We start from the raw sequence: 19,425 nt of genomic DNA, 5'->3' as shown, positions 1-19,425 counted from the left end.
AATAAAGAGAACCTTTGGGGAACCCAAACCTTCATATCCGCTAATTAAAATCCTTTAATATCTGCAGGCCCATAGAGGTGACATTTCCAGTGACATTTTAGTTTGTCTGCTCTTTAACTGTCTGTCAGAAGAATTGTGTCCACATAGATCTGCAGACCTGTGCTCTTCTAACAGCCGAGGGATGATGACCATCATCATCATCACCACAGCCGCGTCCCTGATGGGGGATCCCATTGCTCTCTTCTCGTCCAACAATCCCACTGAGCATGTCAATGTGAAACACTATACATCCCCCCTCCCTCCTCACCGCTGGGCAATCCCTCCCGTTAAAGATGGGGCTGGGAGAACTGGAATACTGCGTGGGAACAGATGCAACAAGAAAATAAATCAGGACTCCCATCAGTAAAACAAGTTTTAAACATTTCGTGCTCATTACTGACTGCCGCTGAAAGGAGGAGATAATGTTTGTGTGTGTGTGTGTGTGTGTGTGTGTGTGTGTGTGTGTGTGTGTGTGTGTGTGTGTGTGTGTGTGTGTGTGTGTGTGTGTGTGTGTGTGTGTGTGTGTGTGTGTGTACACGTGTGGGTTTGTGTGTGGCTCTTAGCTAAATATAAACCACAGACTAAATTTGAGTAAAACTCTCAAAAAGTGATGATTAGATGTTCAAATGTTTAACTTTTGGAGTAAATCTAGATAAAGATGCAACCTAGCAGACACAGAAACAGTAATACTTCTGTAATTTTCACAAATATCAATGTGAAAACTGGTGTCTTATTAGCTAAAAGTCATGTGACTTTCCCTGAGCATTATTACACAATGTCTTCCAAAAGTGCAACTCACTAAGTTTACTCTGTCTTTTTGCAGGATTCGACACATACTGGATGGATTGTGATTACACTCTCAGAAGAAACAATGATTGGCTGTAAGTTTAAGACTGATTGACTTTTGGAGATAAACCTGTTCAAGATGGCCGCCAAATTACAAATTAGAAAATACAAAAACATGTCAAATGTGGTTTAATTTGATCTGAGAGTCAATCACAACACACTTAAATGCTAACAAACCATAGATCTTTTATGTTTTCTAGATTTTTTTCTTCTAAATTTAACTAAAACGATAACAATTCCATTATTTCTTAACTCCTGCAGCTAAAGGCAGCAAGTGATCTGCATTCCTTCAAGGATGGCTGGACCTGTAATTGTAAGCAAGATTTACTGCAGAACTGCACTTTTTTTTTCCCCAGAGAGTAAAGCAGGCAGTAAAGCTTTGTTTACCCAACTAAAGGGGAAAAATCCTCCGCCTTGTAAATGCTGTCAGATGGCCAATGCAAGTGTCTTTCAGCTTAATACCACCTATATTAAATAGTTTAAATATTTCATAAGGGCTGCTTTTTTAGAGCCGGGGAGGGGAAATCGTTAGCTGCGGTAAAGTTTCATTAACTGGTCCCCATTTCGCTGCGAGGCAAACTCATCTCCTCTTATTGTAATAAAACAATCTCAGTCTTTCTCTGGGTGCCGCTCCCGCTCATCTCCCTCTCCCTCCTTCTCTTTTACATCATAATAATACACTACATCCCCTTTAAATGCACTATTACTTACCGCTGCCTTTTCATATTGTAACATCACGGGCACTTTAGCGACAATATAAAAGCGTGTCATTCATTATTCAGAGGCAGCCGGCCTCGGCCTCCTTTTTAAAAAGTCAGGCGCTGCGCTGAAATTGATAACGGCGAGGAGACGCGCAATAAAAACGCAGCCCCCGGGTACCGAGCCGCAGCCCAGAACCCCCTCGATTATGCAGATCAAGTGGTAATTTCTCAAACAAATTGTTTCACTCTTTTGTTGTCGTTTTTTTTTTATTTTTTTTGGACTTTTGGAATTAGGGTGTCAGCTTTTATATTGCCTGTGGAAAGAACAAAAAATAAAAATAATAATTAAGGATTGGGGCGTTTTCAGTCCGTGTGGGTTGCAGGTTTTCATTTTGTCTCAAACTAAATGCTTTCGCTCTAAACGAAATAACCTCAAGGTTGTATTTTTGATTTAGTTTAGGCATCAGCTGCATCTTTTCTGAACTCTCCTCAGGTCTCTAATGAATTCTCAAAGGTTGGCAGGAGCTAGGTTGAGTGGAGGAAATTGATGTTCATAATCTCTGGATTACACCAGATTAGTAACATCTGTTAGAAACAGGAGTCCTTCTGCACAGACTAACGCAATCCTGCTCAAATTACCATGTTTTCCTGTAGTTTTAACCTCGTCAAAGATGGCTGCAACACAACCAACCTTTAATTACGGATTTATTTTTGCAGGTTATCATCCAGTGAAACATGAAAATGTCTGAAGGATGACAGCTTTAACAGACCAATTCTCCCCCATCAAAAGCCACCGGTGCGCTCGCATATGGCAGTGGGAGACGCGGCCAACACTCCGAGTCTGTCCATATTGCCAAACAAACACCCCGGGCCTCGTCCCATCTCATATTGCTTCACTGTATTGTGAAAGGCGAGATTCGCTTTCCCCTTCCTTTTTAATATATGTTTACTTTACTTTACCCTCACATTAGAATTTAGACAATAAAAGACTTAAACTCAACAAACTGTAATTAGGTTGTTTTTTCCAGTTTTGATTAGACACGTCACACTTTATGTAAACCAATTCACATTAATGTAAGATATAGTATGCTACAAAGTATTAATTACACATAAAATACAACAAATCTTTTCTGACTGTATTGGTTAGTTGAAGAGCTGTGATGTAATTGCGTAAAAAGCCACCTGCCGCTTCCAAAGCCGACGCGCATTTGTCTGTCCATGAGACAAGTTAGTGAAAATGTGATTAGCCGGGTCACTTTGGGCGCCTGGTACATTGAATCTGAGCGCTTAGCAGCTTCCAGAGCCCGGACACTTTATCTGGAGTAGCCCGTGGCTTTCCCTTGTCAGGTCATTTAATGTGGCACTGGCTATCAGGAACAAATAAGGCCGCGCTGGGCTTTGCCAGGCTCAATAGGTGCAGTTGATTCTGCCAGCGCGCAATACGGCTGCCGTCCATTTTATTTGAAAGAGCGGCGCGATGGTGTGCCATGTCATCGATTAGATGTGCGTAATTACGCACCGGATGGAGCGGATTTATTACTGTAAGCTTAAATCAATAAAACAGGAATGTAAACATAAATGAGGTCATAAAGACAAACATTTTGTCACAGTTCATTTATTTAATATGATGTGTTTGAATACCAACATTTAGGATGAAGCTATAAACGATTTAAATAAATATGTAGATTTCATGGTGAAGATGGTCATGAACTCATTTTTTACTTTTTAATACATATTCTTCATGTTATCGTGGCCTTAAGACACTTTTCTGGTGGGTTATCAAAACAGAAAATGAAGAGGAGTAAGAAACATCAACGGGACAAAACGAAGCGCATTTATCTCATTCTGAGAAATAAATAGAATCATCCATTCAGACTGTAAACTTTTTGAAGTTATTCTGTCTGCTGTCACTTTATAGCCGATCCTATAAATCAGTGGAACAGTGACGCAAATGACAAATCGTTTGTTGGCTGAACAGCATGAACATCTTCTCATGTGTTGTATAAATGTTCAGTTAAAGCGCTCCTTGTTCTCTGTTAATATTCTAAAACGCCGCTAACTGAAGCCCTGACTCATTGAAGATCCCATATCTTACCACATATAAAACACCCTGACACCGGTGGTTATGGGAAGTCTTGATTATTGTGCCTAATCGTGGGCCTTCCCCCTTCTGACATTCAATCAGTCATCCCAGTGCCAGCCAATGAAATGTGGAGAGGGATGGAGGAGGACGGAGCTGCTAGACGGAGCGTTTTGACGCGCTGAGGAGGACAGAGCGTCACATCTCTCTAAACGCCCATCAAACTTTCGGCGCAGCCGGTGGAAAGGATTCAGTCCTTGGACAGAGGCCTGATAAAGACAACGAGGACACGCTAGTGTTGGACTTTTAGCTGGGAAGCGATGGAGAATCTTCTAAGGATGACTTTTGGTGCAGTTTGACCTCCTTGTCAGTCTAGAAAACTGCCTGCGTAGTTTGCTTAGCTTCCTTTTAGAGGGATGGAGCAAGCACCCAGCGCGCCGAGTCCACCTCCAAAACCGGTCCACCACGAACCCATCAGCTTTGGCATCGACCAAATTCTAGGTGCAGGATCGGAGCCGGAGAGCGCGCGTACGCCGGGAAGACAAAGTGGATCAGATCTGAGCGGCGGGGAGGCTTATTACAGCCTTGGAAACCCGACAGGGGCCAGCGCGCCCTCATACACCGCGCTGTCCATCTCCCTCTCTGGGATAATGCCCCCGGTGGAGGCTTCCGGTTCGTACAGTGAGAACAGGAGTCTGAACAGCCGGGGAGTCATACGGGTACCTGCTCACAGACCGGTGTCGGCCCCGGGACCTCCGGCACCAGTCCAGAGCGCAGTTCCCGGGTTTGGAGGGCTGTGCTTCCCCTGGATAGGAAACAGGTTCGCTAAAGACAGAATATCAGGTAGGCCAGCTAGCAGAGCGCACGGGTCGCCTCATGAATATTAGATCCTGTTTAAAAGGACGATAAAAAAACACAAACAAGCAAGCACACACACACACACACACACACACACACAAACACACACACACACACACACACACACACACACAAACACACACACACACACACGCTTGTAGAGCAGTTTTATTATTCTAATGATTCAAAAATCTATTTTCAAGCTGTTAACCCTTATTGTTATTATTGTAATCATTATTAATAATAACCATCACCCAGCTTCATATGTTTGTTTCAGTAAATTACATTTTTACATCAAGCAGAAAAGTATAAAGTCGCAGCAAACAGCAAAAACACATTCACAGCTTTAGGAATAAAATACATATATAATATGTTTACAGAATTAAAATTTATAAATTGTATAAATATTTCTTGAATTGATTGTTAGATTTTTTCACGTATAAAGACACGCCTTTTATGGCAGTTTGGCTAAATAAAGATTATTTGAAAACAATATCTCTCGGGTAGACCTCATTTTAAGGAAAAATTTCCAAATGTCTGAAATTAAATATTATCCAAAGATAATTATATGTAACAGCGCAAATAGACCAAACGGCCTGTGGGTCGACTCTGCTAATAAATGTGGAGAGTTTAATTTCAAATGAAAATTTCTATACCTGAAATGTTTATTCCCATTTTCTCACATTTTAAATAATTTGTTTCTTATTTCTAATAAAATGAGTGAATTTACTCGTAATTCCAAAAGTGAGCTTAAGGAGTCCAAACAGATTTGGTGGATCTACGGCCTTGACTTAAACCAGTGTTTTGTTTCTTTGTTGAATCTCATGTCTGAACTCACCTCCCTTCTCCAGCTGCTCTGGTGCCGTTTGCTGTTACGCGGAGGATAGGACACCCATACCAGAACCGGACACCTCCCAAACGGAAAAAGCCCCGAACATCCTTTTCCAGAGTTCAGATCTGCGAACTGGAGAAACGTTTCCACCGGCAGAAGTACCTGGCGAGCGCGGAGCGCGCGGCTCTGGCCAAGAGTCTGAAGATGACTGACGCGCAGGTCAAGACCTGGTTCCAGAACCGCAGAACCAAGTGGAGGTTCGTGCCAAACAAAAAGCTGTGTTCAGACTTTGGACTTGTGTTCAAACTAATACATAAATAAAACCAGGTGGAGAGAGGCTCGCGTCGGAGGAGCGGAAAGCTCCATTTCCGGTTGGGTGATGACAACTTCTTGTTTATTTCCGCTAAGAAAACAATACGAAATACATAAATATAATATATGGCTGTATGTTCATAAAACTTTATCAACAGCGTTTATATTTATTTTTACAGAAAACTGGTAGGTCTGTTGTTGCTTTGTTCTCTCGGTTTTAAACGTTAAAGTGTGTCTAAATTCGGTTTTCATTATTAATTTAGATTATTTTTTAAAGTCATTATAAACAATTAGATATCTTGCTCTTAAAAAAGTAATATGTTTTATGTATGAAATTTTATTTCTACAAACAAAACAATGTTTCTGCGCTTATGAAGTTTCTGTGTGTGTTTTTTATTATTATTATTTTTAATTATTATTCTATGATCCCATTCATGTCTAATTTCTGATCATTTCATTTCTCCTCGCCTCTTTCAGGAGACAAACAGCCGAAGAGAGGGAGGCGGAGCGTCAACAGGCCAACCGGCTCATCCTGCAGCTGCAACAATCCGCCCTCCAGAAGTCCCTGAGCGACTCTGCAGCATCAGACCCGCTCTGCGCCCACAACTCCTCCCTGTACGCCCTGCAGAACCTGCAGCCGTGGGCCGAGGAGAGGGAGTAGGACCCACAGCCCTGGGAGCACGGGTGGCTTCCTTTGGTCCTCGGGGTGGTGGGGTGGGGGGTGGGGGGTAGGTAAAAATAAGAGCAGATAGACTGAATAACAGTCATCTGATGATGTTTTTTATCTGGACAGGAAACACTGGTGAGCGACAGCTGTTTAAATTCGGAGCTTTGTGGGACTACTTTTGCAGCTCTGATGTTGAAGGCTTCAGAGATTTTCAAAGTAAACAAGGAGCTGAAACAGACTTCTGAATGGAATGTCTTGGTATAATTATTCTCCCATGTTTGCACTTATTCTGTTTATTAGAACAAGAGAGGAAGAATGTCATTAATTTCACGCATTAAAACACAACATTTGATTGTTTGATGATTATATCTTAAATCACGTTTTTCATTTCCAAAATTCTCCATTTGTCTTCAGAAGTTAAAATGACGTCAGTGCATCAAAAGGCTTTTATTGAATCAAAACATTTAAAAAATATGAATTTGTTCCAAAAAACAATCAAGCTGACAATAATGTCTTATTTTTAAAACAAAATGCACCCCTGCCTATTTGATTTGGTGCACAAACGGGTCATAAAAACAATTGTGTCTTTTGAGAAAATTTGGTTTTTAAACTGTAAAAAAGAAACAAATGAATTCCATTAAATAAAGATAAGATAATAGAAAAAAATCATTTGGGTAATAAAGGGAGGGATGCATGTTAATGTGTGTTGGTAAGGTCGTCATCTGCACATTATCATGCTTTATTTGTGCTTTTGAATGAAGGTGTACTCTTTTTGTACTTCCACTGTACATGTGTAAATAATATTATAAAACGTTGTTTCTTGTTTTTCTGATACACCATAAAAAGTTCCAGGGTTTTATCACTTCAGAGAAAAGGAAAAACATGTAACGTAGGAAACAAACACAACAGCTGGCTTGTTTCACTTTTATTTCTTGAAAAGTTAATTGATAAATATTTTTATACGATAATCCAATACACACATAATTTGAATTCTGACAGCTTTAGGTGCCTGTCTGTTTCTCCGTCTTCCTGTCTGTCTCTCTCAGGAACTTAATGTCTGGGTGACGTTTAAAAAGAGCTGCAGCTCATTATTATGACTACACTGGTAGCACAGTGAGTAAAAGCAAATACTTGAACCTTTATTATCATTCTTCGGATTGATGGCTCTTGGGTGAAACATGGCTTTCTCTCCTCCAGAATCAGTGAAAAGGTCTTCATCCTTCCATCTTCACAGTGAAACGATGGTCGCTCTTTGACGACAAAACTCTAATTTCTTGCCAAAATACATCATCTGGACCACAAATACATGCCAGCATGAACACTGATGCATGATGACGTCATTCACAGAAAACACATGCATATTCAGGTTGCTCCCTATCTGGTTACAAGTTCGTGGGTTATTTAGCCGCTGAGTTGACAGGCAGAATAATCACAGACAGACAGACGAGATCCCAGACAGAGAGAAGAAGAAGAAGCCACAGAAAAGCTACAGTTAAAATATCTGAAGAACAGCTGAGTCGCTACAACATTCATAAACTCATCGACGACATGTGAACGCACAAGAAGACTGTCGCAAGCTTTCACAAAACCGTCTCAAACCTTCACAGGTCGACGTCTGAAAACAGATGAAGCACACAGACCTGGACTCTGGGATGTAGGCATATATACCACCATCAAATTCTTATGCATTGAATACTAAATACAACGAGGGCTGCTGTCCCACTTGCTTCACAAACTGCTCAGTTTATCGATGCAGAGGTTCAAACTAGTATGTAGTCACATGTAAGGAACTTCTGCTCTGGTGGACAAAATGAGGGAGGGGCATATTTACACAGAGGTGTGAATCTCACACATAGTCCAACATGACAATGGCAACAAAAGGAGACAGAGACGAGTTAGACACACAGAAAAACACAGGAAGTTTTGAGAACATGTTTCTGAAACCAGAGAGGGTTTGCTGCTGCAAGATGCCCTTGGTGCAGTTCTGAGAAACTACAAAACCCAAATGTGCCAATTAAAGCTCCTAGTGTCCATTTTCTTATAAGTGAAGTTGTTTTTCCTGTCCTTCTTCTCCTCCATCGTCCCTCAGTCTGCAGTTCCATCTGTCACTCCATCTCCCTCCCTTTTGTGGTTTAGATGACATTTTCAAAGAGCTGCAGAGACCTCATGATGTTCTCATCCTGCGAATTAAGATGCTGATTGTCAGAAGAAAATCTAACAATTACTCTGTAATTCATTTTACTGACCACTAGTGGGCAGTAGAAGGCAATTAAATCTTAATGATCTTTGAGTGCAAATCACTTTGATGCAGAAGACGACAAAATTAATAGCTTTCATGGTGAGACTCACAAACGTTCATAGGTGGTAAGCACATTTATTTTGATTGTAGTGGTTTTATTTCATTTTACAGATTAAAAAAATACAACTTTTACAAAATATATTGAGATGAGAGGCTCTGTTTCACTGATTTGTCATAGAAGATGTATTTGTTCTGCCTTAAAGGTTCAATATGTAAAAATGAAGTAAGAGTGACATCATGTGGTAAAATGTGGGTACTGCAGCCAAGGCCGGACTGGGACAATAAATCAGCCCTGGAATACCTCCGTCAGGTAGCAGGACAGTGGGGTGGGGCAATTTACAGTAAATCCTCTGAATAAAGTTCACCAAGCAGGGGATGGCGGGACGTTGCTGCAGTTTGCTTCATCCTGTGACGGGGGATCCCTGAGCGGATGGAGCTCACCCACCCACCCTAGAGCACCCTAGACGTTCTGGGATTCTCCAGAACTCACAGAGGGTCAGTCTGCCCCTGACTGCAGCCCATCTTCATGAAGAGAAAAATACACTTTCTCACTGCCATTCTGTATGTTTCATGGCTGTTGCCAGTTATGGATCAGTAGAAGATATGACAAGGACGAGTCATACACAGTAAGTTGTTAAGTAGATGAATTCATCATCATTTCTGGTGGTAGCACTCTTAGGTGTTTTATGGTAAGGAGCACTTACTACAATTATTATGGTATTATGTCTCCAGCATTACAGGGAATGCAGTTTCCATCTTGCTGTTATAGTTCTGAACAACTCAACAAATGAAGAAAAATGCCCCGACTGACTCATTAATCACTTCACACATACATTTAGCTGTAATAAGAATTTGTTGTTAAATGAAAAAGTAGCTTAATAGGTTTTTAGAGCTTCTTATTCACCGTTAGCATCGTTGTCTCAACATTAGCCTCTAGCCTGCTTTGCCCAATATTAAAGTAAAACAAAAAGATGCCATGGCTTCACAGGGGTGCAAGAAATCATTTCTGGGTCATTCCTGTTTACTGGTTTTGGTTCTTTAGAGATCTCTGGAGCTTTTTGCCGGTGCTGCAGCGTTAGCTCTGCTCAGACCGAGCACCCTTGTGGGCTCAAAGACTGTAAACAGTGACTTTGACCATTTTGAAAGGAGAAAAATTGACAAGTACCTCCTGACAGGAAAAGATGAATTCATCAAGAGTGACTACTCCATCTCTATTTTTGTCCATTTTCTGCAAGGAGATAAAAACATTTTTATTGTTAGAGACAAACATGCATTTGCACAATTATTTTGTTCAAATCTACCTTAGCTTCCACACATGAGAAGAACCCTGTGTTTTACTAGCTAGGATAATCACAAGTGTTGGTTTTGTCTGCACCTGAAAGAAGGCGTCCACGTGCTGTTTGGGTGCATCAGTCTTCAGAACTGGGTAAGTGTACTTCCCCATCATGTCATATATTGCTCTGACAATGTCCGTCATCTCCTGTGAAACAGAACAGGCACAAACATGAAGACAGCCAAGAAATAAAACCTAACAGCTGAAAAAAAACGAAGCTAAACCAAACCTCTTTGTTTATGTGCCCATCTCTGTTGATGTCATAAAGGTTAAAGGTCCACTGAAGCTTCTCTGTGACCGAACCTCTCAGCAGGATGGACAGAGCTGTCACAAAGTCCTATAGAAGCAAGAAACAAGGTCAGAAACCAGAGATTTAAATCCTTTCAGTTCAACAATGTACAATGAGGCAGTGAATGAGAATGAAGCAAACCTCAAATTTGATGGATCCTGTACTTCCTGTGTCAAAGGCGTTGAACAGGTAGTGTGCGTAGGTGCTGGCATCTGAAGCAGCAGAAGAAACAGTCACTTAATGCTGAAAGCAAAGGTGAGACAACAACAAGGACAGCACATTAACACACACTTCACCTCCGTGTGGGAAGAACTGTGAGTAAATTTGCTTGAAGGTGTCCTCGTTTACAACTCCACTCGGACACTCCTGGAAAGACACAAGGAAGGAGCTGAGGTGAGGTCAGAGGTCAAGTGAAGTATGAGCATATATATGCATGAAGAAATACATCCATCCATTCTATTATAAAAGTAAAACGTATACATGCTGAAGTTGGAAGTTTGTTATGCCCCTCTATTCAAGTGGCCTGGCTGTGTGCAGTCCTTGCTTGCACTGAGTGGCTGCACCTGTGGGTACAGGACAACAGCCTGCTTGGTGCAGCTTGTGAGATGAGGCCGATCAGAGGGATCACCTTTGCGCCGTCGCTAAAGCTTAACATCATATTGACAGTGTAGTTTGCTGGGGTTTTTTTTCCATCTCTGCCGCTAGTATCATGGGCTCACCTGGAGATGGTAGTCCATGTTTGTATCACCCCTTGATTACATTACTGCAACTCCCTCTACTCTGGAGTTAGCAAGGCTGCTCTAGCTTGGCTCCAAATGGTACAAAATGCTAGCCTAGTGAACTAGACCAAATTCTTGCTTTGCAAAGTTTGGTCTAGGCATGCACCATTGGAACCTCCGCAGCTCCTACCAGGACTCTGGCTGGCCAATCACAGCTCTCTAGAGGGGTTCCAAACACATAAAGAGCTGTGATTGGTCCATAATGGTGGGCCAATCATAGTGCTCTATCTGCTTAGTGAACAAATCGCAGAGCTTTATCCGCTTTGTGGGCCAATCAGGGCACTCTATATGCCTGGTGGGTGGGATGATGCAACAGAGTGAAACAAGAGTATGTCACATTCATTGTCCAGTAGCATGCGGAGATCATTTGAAAGACGACGGTAGAACCCGCCCCACAACCGAGAGCCGTCAATGGAGCGTGGCCAGACTAAATAATACCTTTATTTAGTCTGGCTTGCCAGGCTAACAAAATGCTGAAGCTAGGTTCTTGACGGGCACCAGGAGGCATGAAACACATCAGGCCATTTTTGGCTCATCTGCATTGGCCTCCGGTCTCTTTTAGAGTCAAGTTCAAGGTACTCACATTTGTCTTCAAGTCACTACAGGGCCGTGCACCATCTTACCTCTTTGATTTAATCACCCCGTACACTCCATTGTGTGCTTTGAGGTCATCACGGCTGGAGTTGTTGGTTGTTCCACGTGTGCGGTGTTCGACCAGAGGTGGCGGGGCTTTCTCTGTCCCAAATTATGGAATGACCTTCCATTACAGATCAGACAAGCACCCTCTCTTCCAGTTTTTAGGAGCAGGCTGAAGACCCATTTTTACACCATGGCGTTCCACTAGCCCTCTTTTAGTCGTTCTTATCTTGTCTTTTAACAAATATCTTTGTTGTTTTAATCCATTTTTTATCCATGTTTTATCTTAGTCACGGCATGGTTGCTGTTGTTTTACTCCTTCATATCTTTGTTGTGTTTATAGCACTTTGGTTCAATCTCTCATTGATGGAAAGTGCTTTATAAAGATGATGATGATGATGATGATGACCTTTGGAAGTGCCTTTGGGAGAGCCTGCCTGTGTGTCATATTTGGTGAGGCCTTTCAGAGCCAGAGTCATGTGTTTCTAATTATCACTTAAGCCAAATACAATAACTAATATCTCTGCTAGCAGCGGTTACACTAAAGCCTGTCCTCATTAGTGTCTTACATTTTTGAAGCCCCTGTAGAGCACCTGGAGCTCTCTCTTATTGAAGTTGGTCAAAGCCTCTAGCTGATCGAGGCCCTCTGGTCGATGACACACCATGGTCATCTCCAAGTCATCGTCAGCTTTGTCTGAAACAACACACACACAGAAAAAACTGGTCAGAGGAGGTAACCAACCCAGAAATCCAGATGTTTCCAGATATGACAGTAGTAATTTGATAATCACTTTTCCTCTGTTTGAATCCTGATTGTAAAATAATGGTGTGTATTTGTTTCTCACTGGCAGGTTGGAACTTTAAAACTTTCATCCCGGTGACATTAGTTGCCACTGTCACACGGCACCTTGTAAAAGAAGTCATACCCTTTGAACTTTCACACATTTTGACACCTCACAACTACAAACTTAGATGTTTTTATTGAGATTTTACGTGACAGACCAACACAAAGCAGCACACAACTGAAGTGGAATTAACTGACACCAAAAATCATGGAAAATCCACTTTTCGGAGCTTTTTACCATATTGTTATTTCCTCATGAAAAATACCCCAACCCTGTTTTTGGCTGCATTCATGCATTTTCCTGTCTCAGATGCAAATTTTGAATTTTATTTTCAAAAAAGTTGATGGACCTCATCAGGCCCTGCTCTTCCACCAGAAACTGGTCTCTGATCTGAAACTCGCGTCCCTTGGAAGTAGGTCACTAACGGCCACTTTCTTCGAGTTGAGGGAATTGAGTGGTTGATTTTCACGCTGCAGTTGAGAATGTGACCTTCATGTCACAGATGACTGCCTTAAACCTGCACCAGTACCAGAGTGGATGTTCTGACTAATGACTTCAGCATTGGGGACAAAACCATGTGTCCTGTCCACAAAGCTGCTCATAATGGCCAGCAAAGAATATGTGTCCTAGGCGACTGTTGTTATGTAACAGACTTGGTAGCCCGGACCGGATGCTTTCTCCGCTGGACTACCAGCCCAATGCAACAATTGAATTGCCTAAGATGCAGCTGTTATACACACGTTTTGTTGGAGCGGGCGTGAGCGATGTTTCACTGAAACAAACTTTCATTTTCCGAGTAAAGATCCTGACATAAATAACTCATGTTTAAGATAAATGACGTATTAAAAGTTCCATTGGTAATAAGTTATCATACGTTGTGCCTACCTTTGCTCTCAGTGGTTTAAAATAGCCTGATATGGAACCTTTAAGCAAATAAAAATCTAAAGTGTGGTATTTGTATTCAGCCATCTGCATCAATACTCTACCAAGCCACTTTTCACTGTAATTACAGCTACAGGTATTTTGGAGTGTGTTGTAACAGCCCATGTCTGTAACCTGGTGCCTATCGGCTTTGGTTGAACTTGATAAATTATTTATATGTTTGAAATACAGTTCGGAGGTCATTGTTTTTGTTTCTGTTGCAGATTTCTGTGACCTAAGAGAAAGGCCGCATCACGTTTAGTATTGTTTTATTGATCGTTTTGTCTGCCTGACGTCTATAACCCCTTCTCTCCACCGGAGCTGTCAGCAGCACGTCATAGCTGCTGATAGGAACCGCTGTGGTCAATGAAACATTTTCCACCGGAGCATGGACGTAATTTTGGGGGAGGGGAGGGGGGGGGGGGCATGTCCCCCCCACTTTTTCCAAAGTCAAGTTTTGACCCCTGCAATTTTTACCATCCAAAAACAATATTACGCTATATTAAATTGACACTGGTTGAGCTCTAGGACCAAGCAGAAAACAACCAGTTGTGTTGAAGCCTGTTTCCCATTAGAACATACTGTAAAGATACCCCCCCCCCCCCCCATGTCCCCTCCACTTCTAAAGTGAAAAGTACGTCCATGCACCGGAGCCGTCAGCAGCGCGAGTCGGCCGCGTCTCAGGAGCAGCATGTCGCGGCCCTTACGCGCCGGTTCTATTTTCTACGCACGACGCCTCTGAAACGGGTCAAGTTCGACATTTTTGGGGAAGGAAAGACAGAAAATTGGACGCGGAAACGGAGCGAAGCTCCGGAGATTTTCAGAATAAAGAAACATGCTGCCTTCCGGTTGCTTTACTTTTAAAAATAGTTACTAACTGTGCGGCCCCGTGAGAAGTTATCACCTAGCTAGTGGTCTCCTTTGTTTTTCAGGTCCGTATTGGCGATTATAAAACGGACAGAACATAAAACAGAAACCTTTTGGAGCCATGTTGTAGTTTTCTCCTGCTTGTTGTTGTGTTTACTGATGAAGTCACTCGTGTGACTTCGTGCTCGGTCGGTGACAGCTGCTCCCCTGCTGCTTCGCAACTCGTGGGAAGGGCCAAGCAGCAGCTTATGCGAGCAAGACGTGCTGCTGCAGTAACGTGCTGCTGACGGCTCCGGTGGAAAGAAGGGGTAAGAGGTGAATTGGGAGACATGCCTGCAACCCCCCCCCCCCCCCCCCCCACCCCCACCCCCACCCCCTATCTGTTTTCATAAAAGAAATCCTCTGTAATTACTTTGTTACCACAGGGAGCTCTGAAGCCCCGGTGGCCCATTACAACCTGCTGCTAAAATCCTTGTTGACATTTACTGGTCTTTCTATCAAAAACACAGCAAACAATCATTCATTCATCATTTTACGTCTTGTCTGCATTAAAAATCATATAGAAGCTGAATTAGTGACTCATTGGAAATTTTACTTTGAACCCAATTAAAACGTATTCAAGCATTTTTTGTTGTTATTAATAAGCATCAACCATTAACTTGAATAACTTGAAATGCAACATTTGCAGATATATATTCTTCTGTTTCTTTAAATTGTACATCTTTGTTTCTATAATTCAGAAAGGAAAATGAGAGATGGAGGTGTACAGAGAGGTCAGAAGAGCAGTGCTGTGTTCATCCTCTCTCCAGCCTCATCATTAACTGCTCATTACTTCCCTTCCTGCAGGGGTAGGAGAAAGGACACACCACTGACTCAACACACACATGCCTATAGGTGAACATCACTGTCAAACATGGTTTCTCACACACCCACCCGTCTTCACAGATCACATGCTCCCTGAAGCAATTTTGAGTAATAATTATGGATACTGTTATAACGGTGCATAATTTAATGGAAGTACTAATAAAAATTCTGAATATGATAAAGTGGCCAAAATGTGGGGTAATGAAAGCTTGGAGCTAAAGAAGGAAACAGGATTTTGTGGAGTTTAGATAATAAAATGGTGTGTTTAATGAAGGTCTTTTCAGGAAAAACATCTGTGTGGAAAAAAAAGAAAACCTAATCATCGATTTGAACAAAAATCCATGTTTGGACTAAAACCTCTTCAGGCAGCATGATAGACATTAAACTTCACGGCCTACAGCCCAGATAAATCAGCTAATTCCTTCATTTGGCTGCACAATAATAAAATAAAAACTGATGTTTTGTCCTTTGTGGTGACGATTATGTTTGAAACACTGGTTCACAGGATCAATTTCAGACAATTTACTGCATAAACCAGATTGTTATCATTTAAATGCATTTCACTCTTAAAGCCTCAGAAGAAAATAGTTTGAATGAGGAAAGCTGCAGTCTGAAGAAACAAGGCTTCAGCTGTAAGTGTCACACAGGTTCACATTGTTCTCTGCAATCATCGGCAATTTCCACAAAGAGACATTTTTATCTGTGTGGCAAAACCATTAGTGGTGTGTAAAGCCTCATTACGCCAACGACACTCCACTTGTGCTCTCCCAGTGAATCATGATTCACACTGTAACTTCATCTCCTCGCTGGCATGAACCTCAGACGTCAGGGTTCCCCCTTTGTACATCCCATAAGACACACTGCATTTGTTGTTGATTATGATCAAATACTCATTTAAACATCTGGTCTAAACTGGAAACCAAAGCGAATGCTCTGAACTGTTGAGATTAAAATCGAGATGATTTGTTTTTGATAAAGATCACATTAATGATGAGTGCCATGTGCTTCATCAAACTGATAAGAGTTTATAGCATCATATGAGCTAGAAGCTTTAGTGGCTGCGAACAGGCTCACAACCAAAAACAGCTAATCCAACATAAAACACGACATAACATCAGAGTTGCACTTAGAGAGAGATCGCCAAGGTCACATCACACCCCATGAACTCATTTAAAACAAGCCCCGTCTGCAGAGCTCCTAATAAGCAGACAGTAGATTCATAATGAACGATTTAATCTGAACAACATTCTTTATGAAGATTATGTCATCGATGTAGAATAATCTGATGATGAAAAGTTCAGTGGCATAAACCTTAAATATAATGATGATAATCTTTGATGAAAGAAAATTTAACAAACATGTTCTACGCTTCATGTTTTATGTTGGTTTTGTGGAATAAACCCAAACTCAGCTCATTAGACAAAAAGCTCGAATTTATCAGAATGTTGTAAAAAATTAAGTAGAGTTGTAAATAAAATCCTATTGTTTTGTTGTTTAACATCTCAGAGACACTTTATCAACCTTGCTTGCTGATTCAGCAAAGTCTACATCAAAATTAAAAGTATTAAAAGAACAAATTCATTATATATTTTTCAAGAAAGTCAGCAGAAAAACCCTAACCTAAAATTCTACGAGTTAATTGATTTGGTTTCATTTTTCTTTTTCTCATCAACATTGTCTTAAACTTGAAACTCAGATTTGACCGGTTTAATCGGGCCTGGATTATAGCGTAAACACTCACCCTCCACTGTGATGACTCCCATCAGGTGCAGCAGCTTGGCGGTGGCGCAGCACAGCAGAATGATGGCTATAGTCCGTAAGCTGTTATCCGTTTGCTCCTCTCTTTCCATTTTGTTTACTTCCTTTTGTCCTCCTGGTGTTTTGTTAATCCTGAATCTGTGTGTGGCAAACCTTTTTCCTTTTGTCCTTTTTGTTGTTGGGATGGAGACCAAACTTCACATCAGACCTTCCAGCTGACTAAACAGCAAATATCTCTCATGAACTTTTACCTCCAGCCTGCTCCGGTTAACAGCGAGATCTGCACTCACCTTCCTCTTTCTTTTTTTCATCCCCCCCTCTAGTCCCTGCAGCTTCTTTCTGCTGTGTCCCAACCTTCTCTCCATCCCTCTGCCTTTGTTCCCCTCCACCCGTTCTGTCCCTGCTGTATTACAGTAGCGGTGTCCTCGACTCTTTGGGTCTGGCTCTGACTGGAGGGTCCACTCTGATCACACTTGGACAATGACAAACTCACCTTCAGCTCTACATCCGTGTGACTATGTGTGGTCATGAGCAGGTGAGCTTTTGAGTAATTGTTCCCATTTAAAGCCTGTCAACAGTAAATTATAAGTGACTTTTCAAACTAGACAATAGCAGATGTTTTGTTTGGGGTTTGTTGTCTCTGTTATGGAATGTGTTTCCAAATCAGTAATTTCTTAAACAAGATCCACTCTAATCTGAACAACAATGTCTCTTACTGAGGACTGGGAACCACCAGCTGTAACCTCAGACAACCACTAGAGGGCAGCAGACAACCGGGAAACGGGGTCTTTTTTTACTCCTGGAAATCTGCAATTTATAATTAAACTGGATTGTTCAAGTTCCCGTTTGTTCTTTTATTTCTTATTTGTTTCCTTATAATATTAACATTTAATGCATTACAACCCAAATAAATCGCTGAAAATTGCCCGTCCTTCCTGGGAGCATGCTAAAGTTCCAGGACCACGGCCAGCGCCATTCTATGTCTTCCCACCATCAGCACCATGGACAGCAGCAGGCCTGGTTCAAGCCTCCTCTCTTCTGAAGGAGGAACCCCAGCAGCTGCAGCCCGTTTACTAACGATGCCTGAGGAGTTAAAATGCTGAGGCTGTCGGACGCAGATCTGTGTCTGTTCACAAATCACAGCGCTTTTGTATTTTAGACTTTAAAACTTAAAACTTAGAATTTAGATTACTTTAGTTATTCAGATTGATTGCTGGGAAAGAAGTGACTTAAGTTAGATTTGTGAATGCAGCTCAGAGTATTATTTGGTGACCTTGAATAGAGTTTGGACGGAATTTCACTTCTTTCTCCTATAGCTTTTGCTTTCCCTTGTAGTTATTGTAAATAAGAATGTTTTAGTTTCCCATTTAAATAGGATATCTTAGTTTACCAATAGAAGAGATTTTTTAGTCATTTAAATATGTTGTTGCATTTGGAATAAGAATAGCCTGGAGGCTGTTTTGCTCCACGTGTTTTGTGTTTGGTTCTGACTGTTGTTTTACATCAACAGGGTTTTGTTTAGTTACCTTTGTGTAGTGCCTCCCACTGCCTCTAACACAGTTCCTTTGTGAATAAACACAATTTATTAACATCTTCCAAACAACTTCATTTGTTATCCCATCCTTCACCTTTCCATAAAATCAGCTTGTAACAATGATATCCATAATTAAAGGTTCAGTATGTAAGAATGTAGTGAGAATTTTACAGTGAGAAAATCCCAAAAGAGTCTAATGTTTCAGTCATTTTGGAAGGAAGGTCATGCTGAAACATATTTCATATCCAGCTGGCTGTGGGGATTGTCAGTTGATAAACTACTGTTTATCATCAGTGAGTGTGGGGTGCCGTGTCTCCTGTGAGCTGTTACTGCAGCATCGACAATTGCAATTTGCAACGGATGGCAAAATGCTCAAGAGTTGTTTAACCGTCTCAGGCTCAAAATAAGTTTTGATAAAAGGACGAACAACTAAGTCCTTCAGGGGTACTTCTGTGTTAAAAAATGCTCACAAAATACGTATGTGGAGTAACCAGGTAGGTAGGTCTTAACATGGCTAATCTGCAATGCCTACCTCCAGAGGGTTAAGGTGGTTGCAGCAACCAAATTTGACCACAGGATGTAATTTTTACTTCATTTCTACGTAATGCACCTTTAACTTACAACAATAGTTTTGAAACACTGTTTTTGGGATATTGTCCTTTTAAAAATATTCATTCATTTTGCATGGCTGTCTTACCCATAGTCAATAAAATCAGCAATTTTCTTGATTCTTTTTTTCAATTAGCTTCACCAATTCAGTTTGTTGAAATAATTGAGCTTATACAGAGATTTGCCCTTAACCCTCCCACTGTCTTTATGGGTGACCCTGTGAGGAAAGTTGACCATTGAGCAGGGTTGATGGTTTTTCCCTTGAGGTCCACGTGGCAGGGGTGAGGAGTGAGCACCACCTCACCCCTGCCACGTGGACCCAATGGATAAACCATCAACCCTGCTCAGTGGTCAAC

General features: G+C 41.5%; 2 protein-coding genes across 2 annotated transcripts in view; one reads left to right on the top strand and one right to left on the bottom strand.

Annotated features, from left to right (window-relative positions):
- The first annotated feature begins 3,826 nt into the window (after window positions 1-3,826).
- Window positions 3,827-7,167, top strand: tlx3b (T cell leukemia homeobox 3b). Its single transcript, XM_015945732.3, has 3 exons — window positions 3,827-4,509; window positions 5,376-5,613; window positions 6,146-7,167. Exons 1-3 carry the CDS (start codon window positions 4,083-4,085, stop codon window positions 6,327-6,329), a joined length of 849 nt encoding a protein of 282 aa, XP_015801218.1. The 5' UTR covers window positions 3,827-4,082; the 3' UTR covers window positions 6,330-7,167.
- Window positions 7,168-7,245: 78 nt separating this feature from the next.
- The window catches only part of LOC107376580 (A-type potassium channel modulatory protein KCNIP1), a 91,021-nt gene continuing 78,841 nt past the window's right edge, over window positions 7,246-19,425 (bottom strand). The window contains exons 2-8 of the mRNA XM_015945744.3: window positions 12,241-12,365; window positions 10,553-10,622; window positions 10,398-10,468; window positions 10,197-10,304; window positions 10,010-10,114; window positions 9,800-9,862; window positions 7,246-8,515 (exon numbers count right to left, since the gene is read on the bottom strand). Coding sequence (XP_015801230.1) covers window positions 8,468-8,515; window positions 9,800-9,862; window positions 10,010-10,114; window positions 10,197-10,304; window positions 10,398-10,468; window positions 10,553-10,622; window positions 12,241-12,365 — 590 coding nt within the window. The 3' untranslated portion in view covers window positions 7,246-8,467. The remainder of the gene's footprint in view (window positions 8,516-9,799; window positions 9,863-10,009; window positions 10,115-10,196; window positions 10,305-10,397; window positions 10,469-10,552; window positions 10,623-12,240; window positions 12,366-19,425) is intronic.

The sequence above is a fragment of the Nothobranchius furzeri genome, chromosome 1 (assembly GCF_043380555.1).
Source record: "Nothobranchius furzeri strain GRZ-AD chromosome 1, NfurGRZ-RIMD1, whole genome shotgun sequence".
In the NCBI taxonomy this organism is placed as follows: domain Eukaryota; kingdom Metazoa; phylum Chordata; class Actinopteri; order Cyprinodontiformes; family Nothobranchiidae; genus Nothobranchius; species Nothobranchius furzeri.
The sequence above is the reverse complement of the archived record's forward strand: the minus strand, read 5'-3'. Positions and strand labels throughout refer to the sequence as shown.

What these genes read in the sequence shown, in the direction of transcription:
- tlx3b (XM_015945732.3), top strand. Translation starts at nt 4,083, where the DNA reads ATGGAGCAAGCACCCAGCGCGCCGAGTCCACCTCCAAAACCGGTCCAC. An exon ending in CGCTAAAGACAGAATATCAG is followed by an intron (nt 4,510 to 5,375) that starts GTAGGCCAGCTA and finishes TCCCTTCTCCAG; the next exon opens with CTGCTCTGGTGCCGTTTGCT. An exon ending in AACCGCAGAACCAAGTGGAG is followed by an intron (nt 5,614 to 6,145) that starts GTTCGTGCCAAA and finishes CGCCTCTTTCAG; the next exon opens with GAGACAAACAGCCGAAGAGA.